This window comes from Brienomyrus brachyistius, chromosome 6, assembly GCF_023856365.1.
Source record: "Brienomyrus brachyistius isolate T26 chromosome 6, BBRACH_0.4, whole genome shotgun sequence".
In the NCBI taxonomy this organism is placed as follows: Eukaryota; Metazoa; Chordata; class Actinopteri; order Osteoglossiformes; family Mormyridae; genus Brienomyrus; species Brienomyrus brachyistius.
The window spans coordinates 28,458,542-28,482,364 of record NC_064538.1 but is presented as its reverse complement, the minus strand read 5'-3'; the positions used below and the strand labels follow the sequence as shown (position 1 = coordinate 28,482,364).

At 39.9% G+C, this 23,823-nt stretch overlaps 2 protein-coding genes across 4 annotated transcripts in view; one reads left to right on the top strand and one right to left on the bottom strand.

Annotated features, from left to right (window-relative positions):
• The window catches only part of zgc:56699 (uncharacterized protein LOC405758 homolog), a 236,272-nt gene that overhangs the window by 36,297 nt on the left and 176,152 nt on the right, over window positions 1–23,823 (top strand). The gene's annotated exons all lie outside the window — the stretch shown is intronic.
• On the bottom strand, window positions 5,325–22,466 carry slc6a1a (solute carrier family 6 member 1a). 3 transcript variants are annotated; one of them, XM_049016126.1, is made up of 15 exons: window positions 22,246–22,466; window positions 20,929–21,318; window positions 20,544–20,675; window positions 20,216–20,316; window positions 19,925–20,034; window positions 19,645–19,777; window positions 16,225–16,359; window positions 16,003–16,106; window positions 15,556–15,680; window positions 15,246–15,358; window positions 11,826–11,957; window positions 9,121–9,223; window positions 8,804–8,904; window positions 8,090–8,257; window positions 5,325–7,981 (listed from the first exon to the last, which is right to left on the bottom strand). In XM_049016126.1, exons 2-15 carry the CDS (start codon window positions 21,158–21,160, stop codon window positions 7,874–7,876), a joined length of 1,797 nt encoding a protein of 598 aa, XP_048872083.1. In that variant the 5' UTR covers window positions 21,161–21,318; window positions 22,246–22,466; the 3' UTR covers window positions 5,325–7,873. The 3 variants fall into 3 exon arrangements, with proteins under 3 accessions (XP_048872083.1, XP_048872085.1, XP_048872084.1); XM_049016128.1 differs by having other exon boundaries at window positions 20,929–21,263; XM_049016127.1 differs by lacking the exon at window positions 22,246–22,466 and having other exon boundaries at window positions 20,929–21,601.

The window sequence follows — 23,823 nt, the reverse complement described above, 5'->3', positions numbered from 1 at the left end:
AATAATCTATAAAATAATTTGTCATTCTTGCAAGCACTTGACGTGTACTTATTGTACACCTTCGAACCCTGGGTTGTTCAGTGGTACAGACAGACTATACAGGTCTCTGATAGAAGAAAAGGGACATAAAGGTAATCATACAAATAAATAAATAAAACAATTGTGGCTAACTGGAGAAGATACATGTACTCTGCAGAAACTGGATAGACTTTCAAAGACAGTCTTTGTGGCCAATATCATTTCTCAGTAGCAGGCTGACTTCTTAGACATGGTGACTTACAGTATGCTGAGCAGAATGACAATTTTAACTGCATGCTAACATGCATCGACATACTGTCAAAATTTGCATGGGTGTCAGTTCCTAAAAACAAGACCAGTGCAGAGAGAAAGTGATTAAAAAAATTATCTTGAATCCAGACCCCAAAAAGGCCTCCAATGGATTACATGAAGGAGTTTCAACATGTATTTTCATAATTTTATCAAGAAACATGCAATAATTAAAGATCTGGAGTGTGCTTACAATAATACCACAGTACTATTAAAATGAAACCAGTAAACCCGGTAAATACACAGAACGCATTGGATGTCTTCAACATATACGGTTTGATGCTGAGTACATCTAAAAAATGTTGGTTTAAGTTTAATGCTTGGGATGTGGTCAGGGTGTCAAAGGCTTGTGAAAAGTTTACCAAAGGCTATGAACAAACTTTTGCGGGCGAGTATTTCATTGTTGCTGAATGTTTACCTAGAGTGTCACTAGTGTACCGGCAAAAAGATTGTAATGGTGATATCATAGAGGGGGCATTATATGCTGAAGAACTACAAAAAATCAGACTGAGGAAAGATTAAAGCTTCGAAGTCAAGAAAATCTTGGCAGAGAAAACGCAGCATGGCAAAAAGATGCTTTTAGTGCAGTGGCAGGGATGGTCAGAAGAATTCAACAGTTCTACTCCAACTAATCATGAAATAGATGCATAAGTGTGGCAGCAAGTGTTTGGAAGCACAGATGCAAAAACACCACCATGGTTTTCCACACAATACCTACATGACAAAATTAGCCAAGGCAATGGGTTTGAGCAGAAAATGGAAAGTGGAGTTAGCTGAGATACAGTACCCACATACCTGGGATTCACTGGCATAAGAAGACACTGCATTTTACGTGGGTAATGGCCCATCATTATCCCCTACACTGCAGTACAAGCTAAAAGCAGGGCATTACAATGATGTGGAAAACCTGATCAGTGAGATGAACAAAGCTTTATGAATACGAAAACTAAAACTTGATTATACCCTTATAAAAAACAAGGTGCGTATTCTGGGTCCACCGTACCTGACCTTTAAGGCAAAAGTTGGTCTTGCATGGATGCTATTTGTACCTGATGTTTTTCAGAAAATATTGGGAAAAGCAACAGCTCCAAACCCTGCTGATATTTACACGTACGCCGAGTTCTACATGGCATACATTTACCCAGACATTGTCAAGCACAAAAGAGAGCATTTGTAGGGAGTCCTTCAAATATTAAAATAGTATATTTGCAAAAATAGTTTAACCTCTCTCCCCCATCCTCTTCAAAAATATCAGTGTCCCAGTTTTTCAAAAATCAAAGGTGGCAACACAAGTTAATGGTAATCAGTAAACAGCCGCCAACTTGCCAACTGTGCTTACAACACTGATATCTGGCTTTCATAGCCAGCTAATGCACAGTCACAGCACTGCACTTTAGGCTATGTGAAGCCTACAAAGAAAAGGGAAATGAGTAGTGAATGTATGATGCAACATTAAGCAACCAAAAATGCTACATGCTATGAATACCCAGGGAGAACAAAACATTGCCTGTGTTTCTCTATTCTGTTCTAACTAGCTGTTCTTTTGCAGCCACAGAGAGTCGGCCAAGTGATGCTAATGAGACAGGGGCAGGAGTGATGCTGATAGTGCAGGGGCAGGAAGCAGTGAAGGACAGCAACAGGTATGTACGACATTGTGCACAGTGTTGGCAGTGTAGTGCTGTGCTGCAATGATAGTATGTAAGTTTGTATGTTTCAATACTACAGAAAATTATGTGAGTAGTGGAAATTATTTGTATGATTGCCAGATATGAAAATATCTGCGGATGTATATCCAATAATAAATCATACATATACAGCCCTGACATATTATGTATTACAGTTATCGCACATGGTACATGGCAGAGACAAGAGAGAGCTGTACTTCTAGGTAAATGGCAGAGAAGAGAGGTCTGTACTTCTGGGTACATGAAAAAGACAAGAGATGGCTGTACTTCTGGGTACATGCCAGAGACAAGAGAGGGCTGTACTTCTGGGTACATGCCAGAGACAAGAGAGGGCTGTACTTCTGGGTAAATGGCAGAGACAAGAGAGGGCTGTACTTCTGGGTACATGGCAGAGACAAGAGAGGGCTGTACTTCTGGGTAAATGGCAGAGACAAGAGATGGCTGTACTTCTGGGTACATGGCAGAGACAAGAGAGGGCTGTACTTCTGGGTACATGCCAGAGACAAGAGAGGGCTGTACTTCTGGGTAAATGGCAGAGACAAGAGATGGCTGTACTTCTGGGTACATGCCAGAGACAAGAGAGGGCTGTACTTCTGGGTACATGGCAGAGACAAGAGAGGGCTGTACTTCTGGGTACATGCCAGAGACAAGAGAGGGCTGTACTTCTGGGTAAATGGCAGAGAAGAGAGGGCTGTACTGCTGGGTACATGAAAAAGACAAGAGATGGCTGTACTTCTGGGTACATGAAAAAGACAAGAGATGGCTGTATTTCTGGGTACATGGCAGAGAAGAGAGGACTGTACTTCTGGGTACATGGCAGAGAAGAGAGGACTGTACTTCTGGGTACATGTTATGTCATTCAGGATCACATGTTTGATATTATCGATAATCTGGATATTTTTTGCAGCCATAATCAATAATGAAAATTCAGATATTGGCCCAACCCAAGTTTTCAGTTGATTTAGAAATTGCACATATGTTATTGCACATAGTTGATACAGTTGTTGTCCATTGACATTTTGCTATCAATAGAAATCTTGGGTCTGATTTAGAATTTTGCCTGCCATTTTCTGAAACTAGAGTAACTCATACATATCATATCATATATTGCATAAAATCTAGTGGATACTACAGACATGCTTCTCATACTATATAAATTTATGACATGCCACATTATGTGCAGCATCTGGGGTCACAGGCAACTACTGTATGGGAAGCAGGGGCTATTCTAGCATTTGACCCTGGGGGGAGGGGGCGGTGGAGCAGCCTGTTTCTCACACTACTGACCAAGCAGTCGGTCTGATTTATATATGAGAATACAGGACATATTTCTGAGGGACTGAGGCAAAAACTAAGGGGGCTAATGCCTCCATTAATAGGATCTAGGGCATTGCCTGAGACTTGAGGCTGTAACAATTTCCACAGTGGCTGTACAGAAGCTAACTCATCCCAGGTTTTCTATCCCAGGCACTGTGGTAAGGATCTTTTCAGCCTTTCATTTTATATGATGTATTGGCTCACTGATTAAAAGTGACTCCAGCACATTGCAAAAACATTCAAATCTCTGGAATCCTCACAGCAGACTGGCACAGTAGAAACAGCCTGGATGCATGGTTATTGAGCTGACCTTCTGTAAGCATTCTTCAGACACTTGGATTACTACTGATGTGAATAAAGGCTCAGGGACAGCCTGCTAGCTCAGCCTTTCACAGGCAAAATCATGGCATCTCTTTCCTTTCCTTTCTTAGAAGACTGAAAAGGACAGCATTATTTGCACCTAAGAAAATATGTAGCCCATGCTACAAAACGATTATTGAGAGCCTGCTTAGTAGGTCAACAGCATGGCTGAATCACTCTTGAGCGCAGATTTAGAAAATGGACCAAAGGGCTCAAGTGCTGCTTCTGAAATGTTTCTGTCAATGGAAAATGGACATTAAACTCCCTCGGTCTATTTATCATGCCCCAAAACCCTTTCTGCGTTTACCATTAGAGCATGTCAACATGGTCTCATTTTTTGGTGATGTCACCTTGGATTTATCCTTACCAGTAAAATATTGAGTGGAACGTGGAAACTTTTACAGCAAGAGTAAAATACAAAATACACAAATGAAGCAATGAAAAGATTATATGGATAGCTTTACAGATTTATAGAAAACAATATGAGTATACAAATACAGTATTGAAACAATGTTATACCATGGCACTGCAGAATTCTTGAATCTGAAGGGTGTTGATCAGTTTTCCATAGTCGCACATGTTGTTCTGGCCGGGTGGATCACAGTAATGAAATTAAATGATGATACTTTATTGATCATCGTGTGGGAATTCTCTTCTTGCCTGCCCCATCTTGCTGTCCATGAGATAGAGTAGGTGAGAGCAAGCTTGGCAGTGAAGGGACGCCTCCTTTAGCAGTGCCAATGGAGCTGGGGGTTAAGGGCCTCACTCAAGGGCATGACTATTCTGCAGAGACTTGGCTCAAACCAGCCACCTTCCAATCACAGGCATAGAGCCTTAGAACGTTTTGCCCAGGGGCCCACACAACCCATAATCCGTCCCTGCTTGTAGTCTGGACATACTTTGCACTCTTGTTTAACCAGCCTAAACAAGATAGTATGTAATTCCCATTTACCCATAACGCAATTGGATACTAAGAGGTATATAAATCTAAATTAATCAAATAGCTGAATACAAGTTCCCATACATTTTGCTTACACTTTTGCGAGCAAAGTCTGACATTCGGACATAGAAGAAGGCAATTTTGATCTAAATGAGTGACTTATGGTCTTAGCAACAGACTGTTTTTGAAATAAAGACAGTGGCTTCGGTCGTATGTACATGTTAAATAAAATGTATACACTGTATGTTTAATTAAATTATTCCTAGTAGCAGATTTTGACAGTATGTAATTCTTCAGACCGTCCAGAAATTACGATGCGGCATATGGTATTTCAAAGGTATTTAAAACTGCATGGTTTGGGGGGGGTCCCAACATACAGTTAAGTACCTATATTACTTGTTCTTCACCCCTATTTCCAGTAGATTGCCTTTGTCCTATGTGGGACTATTGTATCGGACAGACATTCTATTTGGCGAACTTTATATAGTTGGCATGCTGTCTTGATAATCATAGAAAAGACATCAAGAAAAATATTCAATATATGTTATTTATTTCTGTTAATCTTTTAAAACATGACAATCGTGCTTTCTCAATACAACAGCATCTACAGACATTTAGTATTTTTTACAGTTAGAAATATACAAAACAATATTCTTTTACTACACAAAATTTCTATAATTATTACCTTAATTTATATTATTATATATTTTCTTCATCTCAGTAAGATATGTCTTCAGGTTTCTGAAGTAAATGAATTATTGCAAAATACAGATTACGAACATTAAGACCAAAACAAGGTTCATATGAACATTCACAGGAACATATATTTCGCAAAGTACAGCTTTACAGCAGCTTCCTAGAAAACTGCAGTGGGTGACTTCATAGAAAATCCACAGAACATTTATTCATGGCACATAGTTAAATATTTCTGCAAAGAAATTACTAATTCAATCATATCCCTGCCACTTTTAGCTGCCATAATAAAACAAAGAATCATTACCCTTATTTAAACACAATGGCATTGTCATTAATCTTGTGTGCTTTTAAATGATTTCATAAAATTGGGAACATCATCGAAGGCCATATAATGTCTCTCTAGAACAGTGGTTCTCAAACAGTGTGCCTCGGGAGTGGGTCTGGCGTGTCGTGGAATTTTATCCTAACATGCCTTAGTCACCTATTTCATGAAAGAAATGGAGTAAAGGTTTTACATGTTGTAAAATGTTTTTATTAGGGCTCTCAGACCCTCAAATATGGGGGATTATTGTATTCATGTCTTTTAGAATATTAATATTCTATTTCCGGTTTTCACTATGAACAACATTTTCTGTGACATAACAATATAAACTGTACCAGACACTAATGGGGTATTTGGAGCCCTGGAGGGACCACAGACAGTTTTTAAAATTATTATTATATATTGTTTGTGCGCACAATATACATTTAACATTTGACATAGAACAAAGGGGTACGGTTTATGGGTGCTCACTGAGTTTTGAACTCATGAGTATTGCGCTGTTAGCATTTGTTGAGTTACTGGACCGTTGATGATGTATTAAGTTGTGTTTTATCTAATGTGCCCTTGAAACACTAAATCAAGCTCACATTCATGTGGTCAGAAAATAAGAGACTAATCATGCCCTATATTGGTTCAAAACTAGACACAACATTTTATTTTTTAATATGGAGTGATTGCGCAATATATGGGTTGTGTTAACCTCTAATTTTCACATTTCCCAGAAGACTTAATTGGACGACTTCACTGGCATGTTTCTTTTGCACAATAAAAAACTATACAATAAAAACAAACATTATTATTTACAATGTATACACAAGATTAGCTACAATCAACAAGAACAGTATTTACAAATTGAAGTATTGTTTCACTTGGAGTATACCAATTCTTTGCCAACAAAACAAGGAATATTGCCAAACAAGTGACTTTATCTTGCCTGCTAGCTTAAATTATGTTTTCAATAGTAAAACATGATTATTTGCTTTACTTTTCAGGTTGGGCTCCATGTGCATGGTAAAGTCATTTGTCATATAATTAGGTTTACCTGATCTGTGCCTGGTCTTTCATGTGACACCATTGACTATACTGGAAAGGACTAGGGGGTGACACAGTAATGGTGTACCTTAGGAACCTCATAATGGTGTGCTGTGGGACAAAAAGGTTTGAGAACCACTGCTCTAGAATAATCTGCATAGTCCTATAACTCTATTATACTGTTTAGTAAATCTATTGCTTGAATGCTGAAGGTCCTCACAGTGTTAATCTCTGGTGGTTTTTTAGAAGACATTTTGGTTGTTTAGATCCTTTGATCCTGAAGAATGACAAGCATGTTACACTAAACATTACTGTGGGACTGCTGTACTAAGAGTCTGTGTGTGCTTCTGCAGTGGTGTCTGACGTGTTTGGTTAAGTCTCATCAAATGTGAGATGCTAAATGTTGCAGCTCAGTTTGTGAGATTTTGGTCCGTAAATACTTTAAATCTTAAAATAGAAAATGTATTTAAAATTTGCACAAAAAATTGGTCATACATAGGGTTATTTATTTCTTTAGACAATCAATATAAATTTGTAACAGTCTTCAATAAGCATCACACAGGGATTCTAAAACTGGATGCTTTCTTACTCCTGTATGGACTAACAACATGAAATCTTCCTGGCTATGATAATAAAGAGGCTTCCCAAGATTATATGGCTCGCTAACAAATATTTTCTTGGAATAGCATGATATATGCGAGTACACAAAACATTGCCTTGGCTTTCACACAGTCCAAGGTGTAGAAAAATGTAACTTCTGTCATTCATTTTTTGCATTTACTTACTTATTGATTAATACATAAAGTTACTTGTGAGTACTATAATAAAACCTAATCTATTATTGACACTAATATTATTTACCTTAACACACATATAATTTATATGCTAGAATCTGTATTTAGACTGAATTGTGCCAGGTAAATAAAGTTTAGTTTTAACCCCAATTACGATATTTCTGATTATGGTTTTGCTCAGGTTAGATACACTAACAGTCATGCTGTTACACAATATTATCAATTAGTATGATATGGCTGGCAGAATTATTACTAATGCAAAATAAACATGAAACAGTTGTTTTCAGGTTGGTCTCATTTTGTTCCAGGAGGTAGGTTTTTATTATTTTGATACAGAAGTCCATGGTCTCACTGAACCATGATTATGCTTTCTGACTTAAAGGTGCTTTTAGAAAGGTGTTTATATATAAGCTTCCTCATTAGCAGGGTTGGAACTCTCTGTCTGGAGCTCCGGCCCATTTTCCTGGACTTTGATGATGGCCACTGGCTGAATCATTATTCTAAAACGCTGGGAACGCACACAAAGTACTGAGTTCAGAAGCAGTTCCTACATTGTTCTTCATTTGAACCTCTGTGAATGGTCTGAATACTCATACCCCACCCTGAGATGTCTTACCTCTCTGCAGGTGCCCTTGAGTGTGAGGAACATGTAGCCCATGTAGCCTGGTATGAGCACCATGGAAGATAGTGCCATGCACCAGCCCACGCCCTGTCCCCAAGCTGGAAACACGTAGTTGTTCAAGGTGAGGGGGACCATCTGGACAGCGCTGAAGAGGAACACACCCTGGCAGGCAATGAATGATTGTATATAAAGCATGTCAAACGTGACAGAGAAAACCACTGGTTACACAGTGCCATATTAATGCATATGGAAAATGGATGGACGGATGTCTGCAAATATCAAAAAACAGAATAATGATACTTAAACATATTACAAACTATGACCTGAAGTTTTTCTACTCCATTCTTTTATGTCTAACTAATCCAGGCATGCTTTAACCAGATGTCACCTTTCCAAATAAACTGCGCCTGTATTTCAGCTATACTCAGGTATTACATTATAGTGGAAATATGCAGCATGGAAACAGTAACACCTAAGAATTCATCAAACAGTATAACAAGGATGTAGAATTATGTTGTTACACTGAGTGCGAGGGTAAGCCCTGCAATCAACGGGGACCCCCCCAGGGGGCCTTTTGCCTTATAGCCTGTGCTTCCAGGCTTACTCTGGCTCTGTCTTCGATAAGCTGTGAAGTCGACTGTTATTTCAGTGATGTTAGTGCTCTAGGGTGGAAGGTGAGGGTGAATGATTTTCAGAAATAGGACTTACAGCTACAATGAGAGGAGTAAACACCACCCAACACAGTTTCCACCAGATACATGGCTTATAGCCAATCATCTCCTTGATATTGTCATAGAACTTGTTCACACCTGACACAAGAAAATAATTTACAAGATTATAACACAGGACTGGAAAAATTTAAACGCTAAATTCTTTTATTTTGTGTTTCACTGAAGTTTGAACTGAATCATTCTTAATGTGATTTGATATTTTCACTATTAGCCATTAACATTTGCAAAATTTATTGTAAGAGGTTACCTGCTAGAGGGATGCAGTTGAATTGGTTAGTTGTTTTCAGTACTCACCATAGCACCAAGAGATAGAAATGCACTCAAAGAACACTAGGAACAGTAAACACATTCCACTCGCCGAATAGTAGTCAAACAGCTTGAATACGTAGATGCCACCCTAAGGAAAAAACAGGAACATAATACTCAAAATATTACAGTAAGATTGGCCATGCTTTCAATAATAAATATGCTCAAAAGTATACTAAGAAACAGTGATAGTCTTCTTGACAAATACTATTATGAAAAGGATTTGAAAACAAAGGTTTTTGACATAAGATGATAATAAAATAAAAACTAATTCATGATTCCAAGAACTGACACTTTCGTCAATGAATAAAAACAAGATGGAAATGTCAAGAAGAGATGAATTTCAAACTGTGCCAATCAGCAGTAGCATTTTACTTAGTGTTGATTGTAGTTGCTCATAATTGGATAATGTTTATCTATCCAGCCTAAACAGTGTAAAAACTGCAGTTTTGTTCTCTAACAAACTATTGTGCCATTATATCTGTGCTCGGCTTGAGTAAATTTTATCATGGAAAATCAATGCCAGCTTGGTGAATTTTGGCAAGGTTTAAAAATACAGGAATACTGTTTCTTTTGGAAATACAGTCGAACCTCGTTACTACGTACCCCGGATACAACGTTTTCACCTTTTCAACGTACAGATTTCTAATTCCCGTTTTTAGCCTATGTATTATTCCAATAGCAGCCATTGTTTACAGCGTACACCCTTACAGCGTAAACTTCGATACAACATCCTAATTTCTAGAGAAAATACGAAAACTAACCATCGTTACAACGTACAGCGCTCTCCCCGCCCACCACAACTTGTGTCGCTACATCTACCTGTATCTACCTGATCTTCGCCCGACAATGCACATGTGTCTATTGCGTTGTAACTTACCGCGTTAAATGAGTTGCCTTGACCGACCGTTACTGGACTGCGTAGTAAAGGCTTAAGTGTTGTGTGCGTATTCTTTGTTTATTAAACCTTGCGAAATACCGGTAAATCTGGTAATTGTGAATTCAGAATAATAATGGAAGTAAAGGATTTTATGATTTAATTTGACCAAAATTTCATTAATATTTTCAGGCCAAATGCCAATTTGGATGCGAATGTTTATTTTAAAAATCCATTTTGACCAGCCGTTGTGTATTTTCGTTGCCGTTTATCGCCGACCGGCACTAAGTAACCGTGAGTAATTTAAGGAAAATTTCAAGGATCCAAATGAGCTTTGTCGAATTATTTAACAAGTAATAATGTGTTCGTTTGTTTTGTAGTCAATTTAAGGGGCTGTTCTATTAAAGTTTTATCATTTACATGGATATTTCGTGAGTTCTTTCATCCATCTTGCACTAAGTGGTTACAACGTTCTATGCTTATAACGAACATGTTTTTGATATCCCGTCTTGTACGTAGTAACGAGGTTCGACTGTACCATCAAACTACCATATATTGAAAAGTTAGATACCACCAATGCCTAGTCTTCGCTACGGTCAGTTTTAGGTAGGAAAAATGTTCTGATATGTGGATAAATTTCACATTTGATGTAATATAAAACAAGACTTAGTGCCCGTGCGGAATGGCAGTAATGGGAAAAACCACCACAAACAAAGTGCCATGAAATGAATAGAAACAAATTAGTTGATTTCTCTTTTAATGTGTTTGAAATGTTCACTGCCATGATTTGAGCTAGGTGTAGAAAAAAAGCACAACTCGCTGCTTTTCACTACTCTGACACTTATTCTTTATTCAAGTTCCCCGCAATGCTCATTTTTCCTTATGAATGAAGATGTGTCATATGCATATAATTTTGGTTTTATGATAAATAAAATTATTCATAAAGTTCACATAAAGCCATTATAAATTTTTGAATTAGTGCAAAGTTTCATATTACAACCTTTACATCGGTTAAACTGCGTCGTTAAAGACTGCATGTTCAAACCTAATGGCATGAAATAATAACAGCTTTGCATAAATTTTCTTCAGGAATCCAGAGTGGACAGAGGCGGACCAATCTGTGTGCATGTAAATGTGCATGCAGAAAATCAAGTGAAATTTTCAATTAAATGCGAAAATAACATATTAGATTAACAAAACATGTTTGTTTCACTGACTGCATGTACTATAGCTGAAGTCAACTAAATCTACAGTATCCTTTAATTTTCTTTGACTAAAACTGAAAATTAAATCAGACGACTAAAATGAGACTACTAAATCAGAATATGCTGTCAAAATTAACGCTGCTCAGACCACAAAGCAGAAAATTCAGGATCAATATTCTTAAGCTAAAATCAGCTACATATTTTTTTAGTTATTAAAAATAATATTGTCGAAAGAATAAAATGTAAATAAATACACTATAAGGAATTATTAGTAGACCCTTATGAAACAGGATGACATGTGACTTGCCCTGCCCTGCTCATCCGATCCTCCTGTATGCCACGCCCCCTCGTTAACTTCATGTGGAATCCCCGCGTTTACCAGCTGTTTCTTGTTGCTGTTATTAGTCTTATGTATTTCAGTCCGCGTTTAAGTATGTTTCCCCAGTCCGGCCATTAACGTTGTGTGATGTTCATCTGTTGTGTTGCCTTGTATTTGCTAATAAATCCCACGTTACCCGACTACCGCTTCTGACCCGCTCCGTGCCCAAGCGTAAAGCCATGACATGACTATGTTTTATTGACAAAACAGTAGGGTAGGATTCCTGCTTTACCTGTGTGATGTTAGAGAGACCAATCACATAGGAAACAAGGCAGACACCAGCAATGAAGAGCTCTCTCCTTGTTCTCAGCAGCTTTGGGAACTCATCCACCAGGGCTGTTATAAAGCCTTCCACAGTGCAGAACTGCATGGACAACAAGCACATTACCAGAGATGACTGAGGTCTTAATAAAAACTTTCCTATTGGCTGAATGTTTTTAATTTTATCATGCATGTACTGCAGCTGCACATTCAATCTTGGGCAGAAGACAGTACACCCTTCTTCAATATATGCTTTTTATCTATCAGAACTTGTAACTAATATGTACTGTAATTAAATAAGGACTGTGTGGTCCTCACCAACTTTTAGAAACAAACTTATGACTGAAAAAATGTTTTTCAGTAGCCATTTCCTTACATGGCATAGGTGACATCAATGGCAAACAGGGGTGGTTCTAGCTATTGAGAAAAATCAGGGGTCAAGCCATGGTATTATATAGTTAGTATGAAATGTTTTTAAAAACCCTGAAAGTTTGAAGTCTCATTTGAGACTCTTTTATATTTACAGACTATGTATGTGTGTATGCATGTGTGTGTGTGTGTGTGTGTGTATGTATATATATATATTTTTTTACAATAGAACTTTTTAATCATTTACTATAAGAGGTTCACATCAGTTCTAACTGTGATTTGTCAGCTATTCACAGCCATCTTGGAGCTTCCAGTTCTAATGGATTCATGACAGTGAAACTCAGCAGCTCTTCTTACCCCAAAAGTATTTTGTATCTACCAGCTGTCATTAAAAAAAACATCAAATTTTAGTTCTTGACATACTTCATTTACCATGATCTCTCTGAGAGGTTCTATCATGAAATAAACATCACATTAAAATGACCAGATTCACCCATCCATCCATCAATTCATCCATTCACCCATCCTCCGCTTATCCAGGTCAGGGTTGCAGGGAGCAGCAGTCTGAGCAGACATGCCTGGACCTCCCTCTCCACAGCCACCTCCTCCAGGTCCTCTGGGGGGATACTGAGGTGCTCCCAGGCCAGCCCAGTTGGACATGCCCGAAGCACCTTCCAGGGAAACATCTTGGAGGAATCCTAGACAGATGCCTGAATCACCTGCGCTGGCTGCTTTCAATGTCGAAGGAGAAGCTGCTTTACTTTGAACCTCTCCCAAATATATAAGCGCCTTACCCCATCTCTAAGGCTGGGGCCAGACAAATGGAGCTCATTTCCTCTGCTTGTATCAGCGATCACATTCTTTCGGTCACTACTTACAGCTCGTGACCATAGGTGAGGGTAGGAACATAGGTCACCTTTTGGCTCAGCTTTCTTTTCAGCATGACAGACTGACACAATGTCCACCTATCTGCTGAATCTGCACTTATCCACCTGTCAACCTTCTGCTCCCTTCTTCCCTCACTCATGAGCAACACCCCAAAATTCTCAAACTTCAACTGATCACCACCTGAAGCTGCATTAGATAAGATAACAGGGGAAAATGCCAGACAGATCAGGTAGACCCAAACGTATAGTAAGGGTGTGCTGGGACCAACAGGCAGAGTTGCTCAAGCATTGTGTTCATTATGAACAAACTGTGGTTAACAATTAAGTTCAGTAATGGAGCACTGTTGGGATTCAGATCTGACAGCCCATTCCTCCTGATTACACCTTTCCAGGTTTCACTACACACACAACTGTCAGAGCCTGTCCTCCAACTGGAAGTGGAAGGAGACCCTCTCATTCACTGGGATTAACGCCAATGTACAAGCACCAAACTAGGGGGTTATGAGTAAACCAGCTCCTGCCCAAAGTCTCTCACTTACAGCAATTCCAGAGTGGAATAGAATCCAGTACTTCACCAGGAGTTTTGTTTCAGAGCTCGGGTTACGCGATGAGGTGACTGCGACTTTATCTAAGTACACTATATGGACAAACGTATTGGGAGACCTGGCCATTACACCTACAGGAATTTTTATGACATCCCATTCTAAGTGCATAGACATCAATATGGAAGGAGGTCCTTTGCCAAACTGTTTTCACAAAGTTGGAAGCATAGAATTGCCCATAATGTCTTGGTACAGTATGCTGAAGAATTAACAATATCCTTCACTGGAACCTAGCCCATCCCCTACAAAACAACCCCATACCATTATCCTTCCTTAACCAAATTTACATTTGGCACAATGCAGTCAGGCAGGTAATATTTTTCTGACATTTGCCAAACCCAGACTCGTCCATCAGATTGCCAGACAGAGAATGTGATTTGTCACTCCACAGAACATGTTTCAGCTGCTCCAGAGTCCAGTGGCTGTATACTTTACACCACTCCATCTAATGCTTGGCATCACGGTTGGCGATGTAAGGTTTGCATGCAGCTGCCTGGCCAGGGTAGCCCATTACATGAAGGTTCTGGCTCAAAGTTTTTGTGCTGGGGTTAATGCCAGAGGAAGTTTGGAACTCAATTATTAAGTTAACAGAGCGTTGGCGACTTTTACCCCCTACGTGCCTCAGCAGTCAGTGACCCTGCTCCCTTACTTTACATAATCTGCCACTTTATGGCCGTTACTCTTCTTTGTGTATGCTTCCATTTGCGCAATAATATAACTTACAGCTGACCATGGAATATCTAGTGGGGCAAAAATTTTATGAACCGCCGTACTGCAGAGGTAACACCCTATTACAGTACCACGCTTGGATTCACTGAGCCCTTCAGAATGACCCATTCTTTTACCCATATTCGGAAACTAGGTGCTTGATTTTATACCCCTGTTGCAATATGTCTGAATGAACACCTGAATTCAATTATTAAGAGGTGTGTCTCCATATTTTGTACTTATACTATAGAATATTTCTCTAGCTCCTGTAGTAGCTCAGACTCCTTTTCCACCAGAGAGGTCACATTCCCTAAATTTAGTTCTGGCAACCAGGTATTGGTCTCTGCTTCCAAGTCCCATACGATCCACAGTGCACCAGAGCCTTAGGGCTCCTCGTCCAGGGGGTTGACCCAACAGAGAATGGTCCCATTTGGTTTATTCGGGCTGTGCTCGACCCCCATGCCCTCACTGACAAGCTCCCCCCTCAGGCCTAGCTCCAGGAACAGCCCCAGGCATCCCTTTGCTGGGTGAGGTTTCTGGTTCCTGGTTTATGTTTTTCATAATGGTTGTTTAAATTGCCTTTAGTCTGGCTCCTCTCGTAGGATATATTTGCCATGGGAGACCCTTCAGGGGCAACTGTCCACTCCTAGGATCACTGGGACACACACACCCCTCCACCCCAGTAAGGTGGCGATTCATAGACATTTTGTGACAAAATGTCTTAACTACCACATGACAACTTTGACTACACCAAAAACTGGTGAACAATGGTCAAGGGTATGTACGTAAGCACTCTTGGGGAAAAAATTAATCTTGAACTTCTACCTGACTGTCAATTCCAAGCATAAGGAGCATGGAGAAGAACAGAACTGCCCACAGTGGAGATACAGGTAACTGCGTCACAGCTTCTGGATACGCCAAAAAAGCCAAACCAGGACCTGTAGTGAAAAAAGAATTTCGGTAAACCTGGTGTCATAAGCCGGTATGTGTGTGTGGAGTGCTACTAGTGGTGAAGGAAATGATAGCAGTAACAGCAGCAGCTCAAGAAATTGTGAAGGCATACTGTTCTGAGAAATGGGGTTTAATTAACCCATAAGGATGAAACAAAACTGAGGGTGGAATCAGGTGCGATTACCAGAAGCAGCCACATCGGCAATTGGCCTCTTTGTGACATTTGCCATAAAGCCGACAATGGAGAAGATGACGAAGCCAGCGAACATACTGGTGAAGGAATTGATGCAGCATACAATGATAGAGTCTCTGTGGGACATACATACCACAGTTTAGTATTGTTAGCAAGAGATATTAATCAATTTCTTTCTTGCTTTTTATTTGTTCTCTAGCTTCAATTGGAGAGTCTTTCCAAACCCAAAGCAGTTTATACTTTAAATACATTCAGATGTCTCACATTTGTAGATTAGACAACACAGGTAGAAAGGCACATAAAAGACACATAAACTTCTTCTGTGAAAAACTGACGAGGACTATAAATGCAGCTGCTTTTAAGTAAGACATTCACCAAACCAGTAACAAACAAGCCAAGGACCAGATCTGTTAAGGTTGTTGTGAATGACATCTGTACCTGTACACATTGTTGTTGAAAGTGTTGTAGCTCCCAAGAGCAATCAATGACCCCAGGCCCAAACCATAGGAGAAAAAAATCTGAGTAGCAGCATCGAGCCACACCTGACATAAGGGACAGTGCATTTAGTAAATAGTGGAGAATAGGAAGTCTAGACAGACAAGAAACATGATGTAAAGAACTCAATTTCTCTTAAAGGTTGTAATGACATTTAACAGAAACCTCTGATTCTTTAAGTTTGGTGAAGTCTGGTGTAATGTAGAAGAGGATTCCATCTTTTGCTCCAGGAAGTGTTATTCCCCGGACAAACAAGATGAACAGCATTATATAGGGGTATGTGGCAGAGAAGTACACAACCTGGAAGAGAAAAAGAGAGAAAAGCGTGTGTCACACCATAATTTAATGTGCCCCCCACATGTTTTAATGTTCATCTTATTTGCATTATCCACCCATCTATCTATTATCTTGGGGCAGCAGTCTCAGCAGGGATGCCCAGACCTCCCTTTCACCAAGCACCTCCTCCAGCTCCACCAGGGGAATACCAAGGCTTTCCCAGGCCAGTCAAGAGATATAATCTCTCCAGCGTCTCCTTCCAGTTGAACATGCTCAAAGCAGCTCCCCAGGGAGGTGTCTAGGAGGCATCCTACATAAATGCCAAAAACTCCTCAACTAGCTCCTTTACAAGCAGAGAAGCAACAGCTCTACTCTGAGCTCCTCCTGAATGTCCAAGCTCTTCACCCGATCTCTAAGGCTGAGTCCAGACACCCTGCAAAGGAAATTATTTCTGCCACTTGTATCCTTACTCAAACCTCGTGAGCATAGGTGAGGGTAGGAACATCGATGGACTGGTAAATTGAAAGCTTTGTCGCCTGGCTGAGCTCTTTCATTACCATGAAAGAATAGGACAGAATCTGCATTACTGTTGATGCTGCATCGATTGGCCTGTTGATCTCTTTCTTCCTTCTTCCCTCATTCGTGAATAAGACCCCAAGATACTTAAACTCTTCTGCCTGAGGTAGTAACTAATCCCCCACCAGAAGAGGGCAATCCACCCTTTTCCAGTGAAGAACCAAGACTTCAGACTTGGAGGTACTGATCCTCATCCCGGTCAGCTCAGTTGCAAACCGCAGTGCAGCAGTGCATGCTGCAGGTCACAGCCCGATAACGCCAGCAGGACTGCACCATCTGCAAAAAGCAAAAACTTGACCCTGAGGCCCCAGAAACGAACCCCCCCACCCCTTGGCTATGCCTAGAAATTCTGGTCATAAATGTTATGAACAGAATTAGTGATAAAGGGCAGCCCTGGTGGATTCCAATGCCCACCAAGACTTATAGTAATGGACAAAATTGTGTAAATACCTGGTATTTTTGGCATTACTACACGAATATTGGCAATAATTTTTATAAACAAAGAATATTAAAAATATACACTTGATGATTAAAAACAACTGATTAACAGCAGTTCTGAAATCTCAGCAAGTGTTGCAATCTCTAAAAAATGTAAGTGTTTTGGTCGCTAGTGTACTACTAGTGATGCAAACCACACTCTCACTTTATTTGCACAAGGACCTGATGGCCGGTAAAAGCAGTCCCCGTACTCCATAGTCCTAAAGCACCTCCCGCAGGACCCCCCAAGGGACACAATGGTATGCCTTTTCCAAGTCCAAAAAACATATCTATACTGGTGGAGCAAACTCCCATGAAACCTCCAATGTCCTTGTGAGGGTGAAGAACTGGTCCAGTGTTCCGCGATCAGGGCAGAATTTGCATAGTTTCTACTGGATCTGAAATTCAACCAACAGGCAGACCTTCCTCTCCAGTATCCTGGCATAGACCTTCCCAGGGAGGCTGAGGAGTGTGATCCCCCTAAAGTTTGGAAGACATCCTCCAGTCCTCTTTCTTAAAGACTGGGACCACCATCCCAGTATTCCAACCAAATGCAATGTCGCTAACCTCTATGTAATGTTGAAGTGGCATGTCAGCCAAGACAGCCCAACAACATCAAGAGCTTTCAAAGAACTCAGGGCAAATCTCATTCACCCCCAGAGCCTTATCATTGAAGAGTTTTTTGACTACTTCAGTAACCTCAGCCTCCATGATGGATAAGTTCTCCTAAGAGTCTTCCAGCTCTAATTCCTCTGAGGAAGGCATGTCAGTGGGATTCAGGAGGTCTTCAAAATATTCCTTCCACTGCCTGACTATATCCATATTTGAGGTCAACAGTTCTCCATCCGTCCTGTAAACAGTATAGGTAAAACATTGCTTCCTGCTCCTGAATCACCTGACAGTTTGCCAGAATTTTTTCAAGTCCTTCGAAAGTCCTTCTCTGTTGCCTCGCCAAACTCCACCCACACCTGAGCTTTGCTTCAGTAGCTGCCAAAGCTGCATTCCACTTAGGCTGCCAGTAACTGTCAGCAGCTTGAGGAGATCCACACGCTAACCAAGCTGGGAAGGCCTCAATTTTCAGCCTGACAATTCTTACCACCAGGGTCAGGCATTGCCAATGTGACAGGCACCAACAATCTTATGGCCACAACGCCGCACTGCTGCTCCTGCAATGGAGTCCTGCAACGTGGCCCATTCAGGCTCAATGTCCTCTGACTCCTTCTAGTCAGTACGATATCTAGTCAGTATCTCTCTACCTCCACCAGCTCAGACTGTTTTCCCACCAGAGAGTTATGTTGTATGTGCCAACAGCTAAATTTGGTCGCCGATTATCGGTCTGCCAAGGTCCCTGCCTTCGACTACCACCCAATCTACACTGTACCTGACCCCCACGACTCCCCCTGCAGGCAGTGGGCCCACAGGAGGGCAAACCCATGTTATTTCTTCTGGTCACTAGGCGCTTGCCCACATGCTCTCCCCCCAGGCCTGGCAGGGGCCTGGTCATGGGCGCTGTTACCCCCAATGCCAGTCTTCCTTCAAAAAAAAAGTTTTTTCAATAGCTAGAAATGCCCCTGGACGTGGTTTGCCCAGTCCAGGCAGGGTCACATCCCCCTTTATAATAATCCTTCCCCAGTCCAGGCAGTGTCACATCCCCCTTTATAGTAATCCTTCCCCAGTCCGGGCAAGGTCACATCCCTATTTATGCTAATCCTTCCCCAGTCCAGGCAGTGTCACATCCCCCTTTATAGTAATCCTTCCCCAGTCCAGGCAGGGTCACATCCCTCTTTATGCTAATCCTTCTCCAGTCCATGCAGAGTCACATCCCTCTTTATGCTAATCCTTCCCCAGTCCAGGCAGAGTCACATCCCTCTTTATGCTAATCCTTCCTCAGTACAGGCAGGGTCACATCCCGCTTTATGCTAATCCTTCCCCAGTACAGGCAGGGTCACATCCCGCTTTATGGAAATACTCATGTCTTTGCAGAATATCAAAAAAACACATAAAATTAAAATGCAAAAAGTTAATGTCTAGTTGGACTTAAATGGATAAATTATAAGCACTAAAATACATTTTCAATATATATTTTGCATTATTTTCATTGGTGAAATTTAATATTCATGTTTATTAATGCATTAAACCTGCTTTTCACTCCCAACCATATTCTAATGAATGAAATATGACAGATGTACCCCCTTTTCAAATGTCTGCCTCGACAGAGGGAAACTGCTGCCTAACAAAGTCATATAAGGTGCTTACCTTTCCAGTCCAGCTAACTCCTTTCCAGATACAGAAATACACAAGAACCCAGGCGATAGCCAGGGTTATTGCCAGTGGCCATCGAATGTGTCCTGGCTTTTCCAGACCATCGGTCATCTGGTGCATATTGCGCCTTTGATAACAGAAAGGACATTGGTGAAGTCCTTGTCAGTGAGAACAGGTTAAACTGTACAAGTTGACTTAGCTAATTTAACATTTTATATGGCATCAAAGGGCTTAGACAAATAAATAGACAGTGCACATAAAGGAAATATCTTACTCCCAAAATTCCATGACAGCACTGGTAAGATTTGTCGTGTCCGCAATGCTGTGGTTTGAGTAGCATTTCTCTGTATTCCATGGATTGTTACATGATTTCCATGGAAGGTCCTGTGGAGACAGAAAAAAACAGATTATGTGAAACTATAGATCATGGACTCCAAGGACTGTGGCCATTTTAGTATGTTTTCCTGTTAATACTTACCGTATTTAAATATTGTAATGCCTCATATATGCCAGTCTGATACACAATACAATAGGCTTATAATAATACATTTATAAAATTACTTACTGCAGAAAAGGAGTTATACAGGTAGAAGATGGCCCATGCAATAATTACGACGTAGTAAATGTTTAGCCAGAAAGACAGAACAGCAGCTGCCAGGCCAACACCTAATGTACAGAAAATCACATTTTAAACGTTAGAAACCTACAATATGAATGCGTTACATAGTTAAAATAAATATATGATTTACGAGTAAACCATAGAATTCGGTGTAAAGCAATCATACACTAATCCGGCATGCTGCATTTCATTCAAGGAACGTGTTATTATTGTGTCAAATTGTTGCAAAAAATATCCAGGAATAATTTGCAAAGACATAACTTAAAATGTCTACCTTTGAACATCGGGGCCAGCTTCCAGACTCCGAGTCCGCCGATTGACGTGTATTGACCGAGGGCACACTCCAGGAAAAACAAGGGCACTCCGGCAAATATCAGGGTTAAAAAATACGGAATTAAAAAGGCTCCTGGAAATACAAGTAAACATGCAACGTAACCGCCAATGCATACATTGTTGGTTACGTTGCATGTTTATGATAGATGAAGTGAGCATTTCTTTAAAAATCTACTACCAAATCTGAATAATACTTTAAGTCGATGGACATAAGCTTTCAGGGAAATGTTTAAATAAAGAAATAATACTATTAGGCAAATATGTTATATTTTTTAAAAACCTCCTTTGTGCTTATGAAAGGAAAACATCCAAGAAATATATTTTACCTCCACCGTTTTTTCCACAGAGATAAGGAAATCTCCACACGTTTCCGAGACCGATTGCATACCCAACGCATGACAGAAGAAAGTCAAATTTTCCTCCCCAAGTTTCTCGTTCAGGGACATCATTTTTCTTCTGCACTTTCACTACCAAGGTTTTGGGTTTGTCATTGGTAGGAGCTTCATTCATTTCTGTCAAAACATGCCCTTCCGAAGTTTTATTGGCATTTGTCGTCATGTCTCTGGCTTTAGTAGAGGTTTAGCAGCTTGACGAAAGATTTCAGCACTACTCCACTGAGACAGCAGCTTCACCACCCTTCTGCTAATCCTGAGTGCAAATACTGGGCAGGGAGAATCCACGGGTGAGGCAAATTCCTGATGAAATTTGGCCTATAGCTAAAATTACGTAAAAAATCTTGAGATCGTGCATCAAGAATTGAAATTATTTTTTAAAACCAGACAAAAAAAAATGGGTTATTAATATATTGCACATAAGTCGTTTTAACATACTAAAATGGATAGTAAACAGAGGGTCTTCCGGTATGAAGCATACATTGATCTCTTTACAGGATTCATAGTGCATTTGCAAAATACAGAACCGAAAAACCAATATGCATATTCACAAGACACGTCTAAGCATTTGGATCAAAAATGAGATGCATGGTGATTAAAGCATACAGAGTACACTACTTAAAATATCCCATCGTCATTCACATGTTTTTGTGGAATCCACAGGAAGGTTAGTATTAAAAAATAAATAAAACGTAAACATTTATTAGGTTACAGTTCATGCTACCGGTGAGCCCTCAAAAAAGTGGAATCTGGGAAATACGGATTCATGCAGTCAGTGATTAATTGTGTTAATCAGTATTTTTCGAAAATTAACATAAGAAAACATAGTCTAGATTTAATTCTGAGCAGTCGAACTGCTTTATTTTTAAAAAGCCAATAAGACAGGACAAGCTAAATACACCGTCAACATGTACTTTTTGGTATCTGCACATATTAATTATAATGACAGCGAAATCGCTCCCCATCCCAATCAACTTAAAACATAATCAGATGACTCCAAGCAACTATGTTACCCACACAGACGTCGGCATTCTTGCAAGCCTTCGACAGTTTATAAATCGGCCGAGGTAAACACCATTCAAAGGCGAATGTCTTTTATACTATTCCTCACAAATATTTGATACCATGAAATATGCGCAAGAAATTCATTTTTGCCCATATTCTGTCATCACCGTTTCTATCAAAACTCATGCGACGACAATAGTGGAAAACACTCTTCAATAAAAAGATATTATGATTAAGATAACTTACTTTCAAACGACGTTCCAGGATTGATTATTTTAATATTTGTCGAGTCGCACTTAGTCTAAGTTAATCACTGTCCCTATTCCCATTAAATGACTTAAAATAAGCCAAAAAGCATCCTTGGGCATAAGGTGCGCGAAAGCATTATTGCGTGATGCTGCTGTCCAGTACACAGCGGTGCTGAGGAGAGAGGAAAACCAGCAGCCTACGAAAAAGCCCAGCTTCGCCTGGTTTCATGCTATTATTAATTCAACAAACGGAAACGTTACTTGTAGTACAAATCCCATTGCACCTCGACAGGGCGTCAATGTCATCTGAATGTCGACCAAACACGAATAAGCACTACTGAGTTCGTAAGTGGGTTGGAGATTTAATGTTTTGTCAACATATATGAGTTGGTATTTTCACCTATGTGGTTACATTTTCTGGACTGATTGACAGCGATAGAATATACTAACAAAAATTCACGTTACAACATTGGTTTACTGTTCAAAGTTATACCCCTGGACCGTAAAGACATGTTCAATGTCACATATTTCATTGTGGCTTTTATGAGTTTAAGAAGGTTCAGGCCATTGTAAAACATTTCGTGTTATGTTTAGAAGTATAATTATTTCGAAGATCTGCACGATACGTACTGATACTTTAACTAACTGCTCATATGCCCCCGTAATATTCCCTTCCCACGTTTAACTAAAATCAACGCGCTTCAATAGTGCAAACATTAACGAGGACATTGCACTATTCCAGCGTTTCACAGTTAAATACAACAATACAGTACACCTGACAGAATTAAGTAATGATATATAGCTTCTGCTTACTTACAGATGTAAAGTAGTGTCTGCGTTTATGACATAAAATAAGGGTTATGGTAGGCTATGCTCTTTTAAAATTTTATAATCAAAGACCGACATTGTAACGGGTGGAACACGAACTGCCTATATATAAAATCATTTGTATAATATATTTTGGTTCCTTCGTAACAAGCAAGGCAATATAGGACGAAATAGCGCCACGAAACTTGCGAAAAATCATCGTGTGTTGATGTAGGACGGAAATTGAGTATCGTCATAACATCTGAAGAATAAAGCAAAATAATCAGACAGGGATCGAAGGATGTATGACTGAAAATGTTATTCGGTGCTAAGGCAGATCGAAAGAGCGTGAAAATTAGAATACACGTGTAAATGATTAAAGATAAAAAGCAAAGATTAACTTCAGTTTTTCTGGTCTAGCTCAGTAAATATGCATACAGTAGCTGGAAATATCTTCATAGACTGTATCTTAATTCCGCCAGCAAATGCCAGCTTTCTTTAATATACAACTTTAACACATCTGGCGTGACACTCACGCTTTCGGACTCTCGCGCCCAGGCAAGAAATCTTATGGCAAATCCGTGTTATTCCATTATAATCCCAAAATTAAATACAGCAGAAACATTGGGGTAGTTTGCATGCCAAACAGACCATTAACAAGGTAATAAAACTCTTACATACATGTAAATGCGTGTGCAGACTTGTCTCGAATTAAAAATCTCGCTACAGCCAGTTTACCAAAGTTGGCAACCCTGATATATGGAAATTT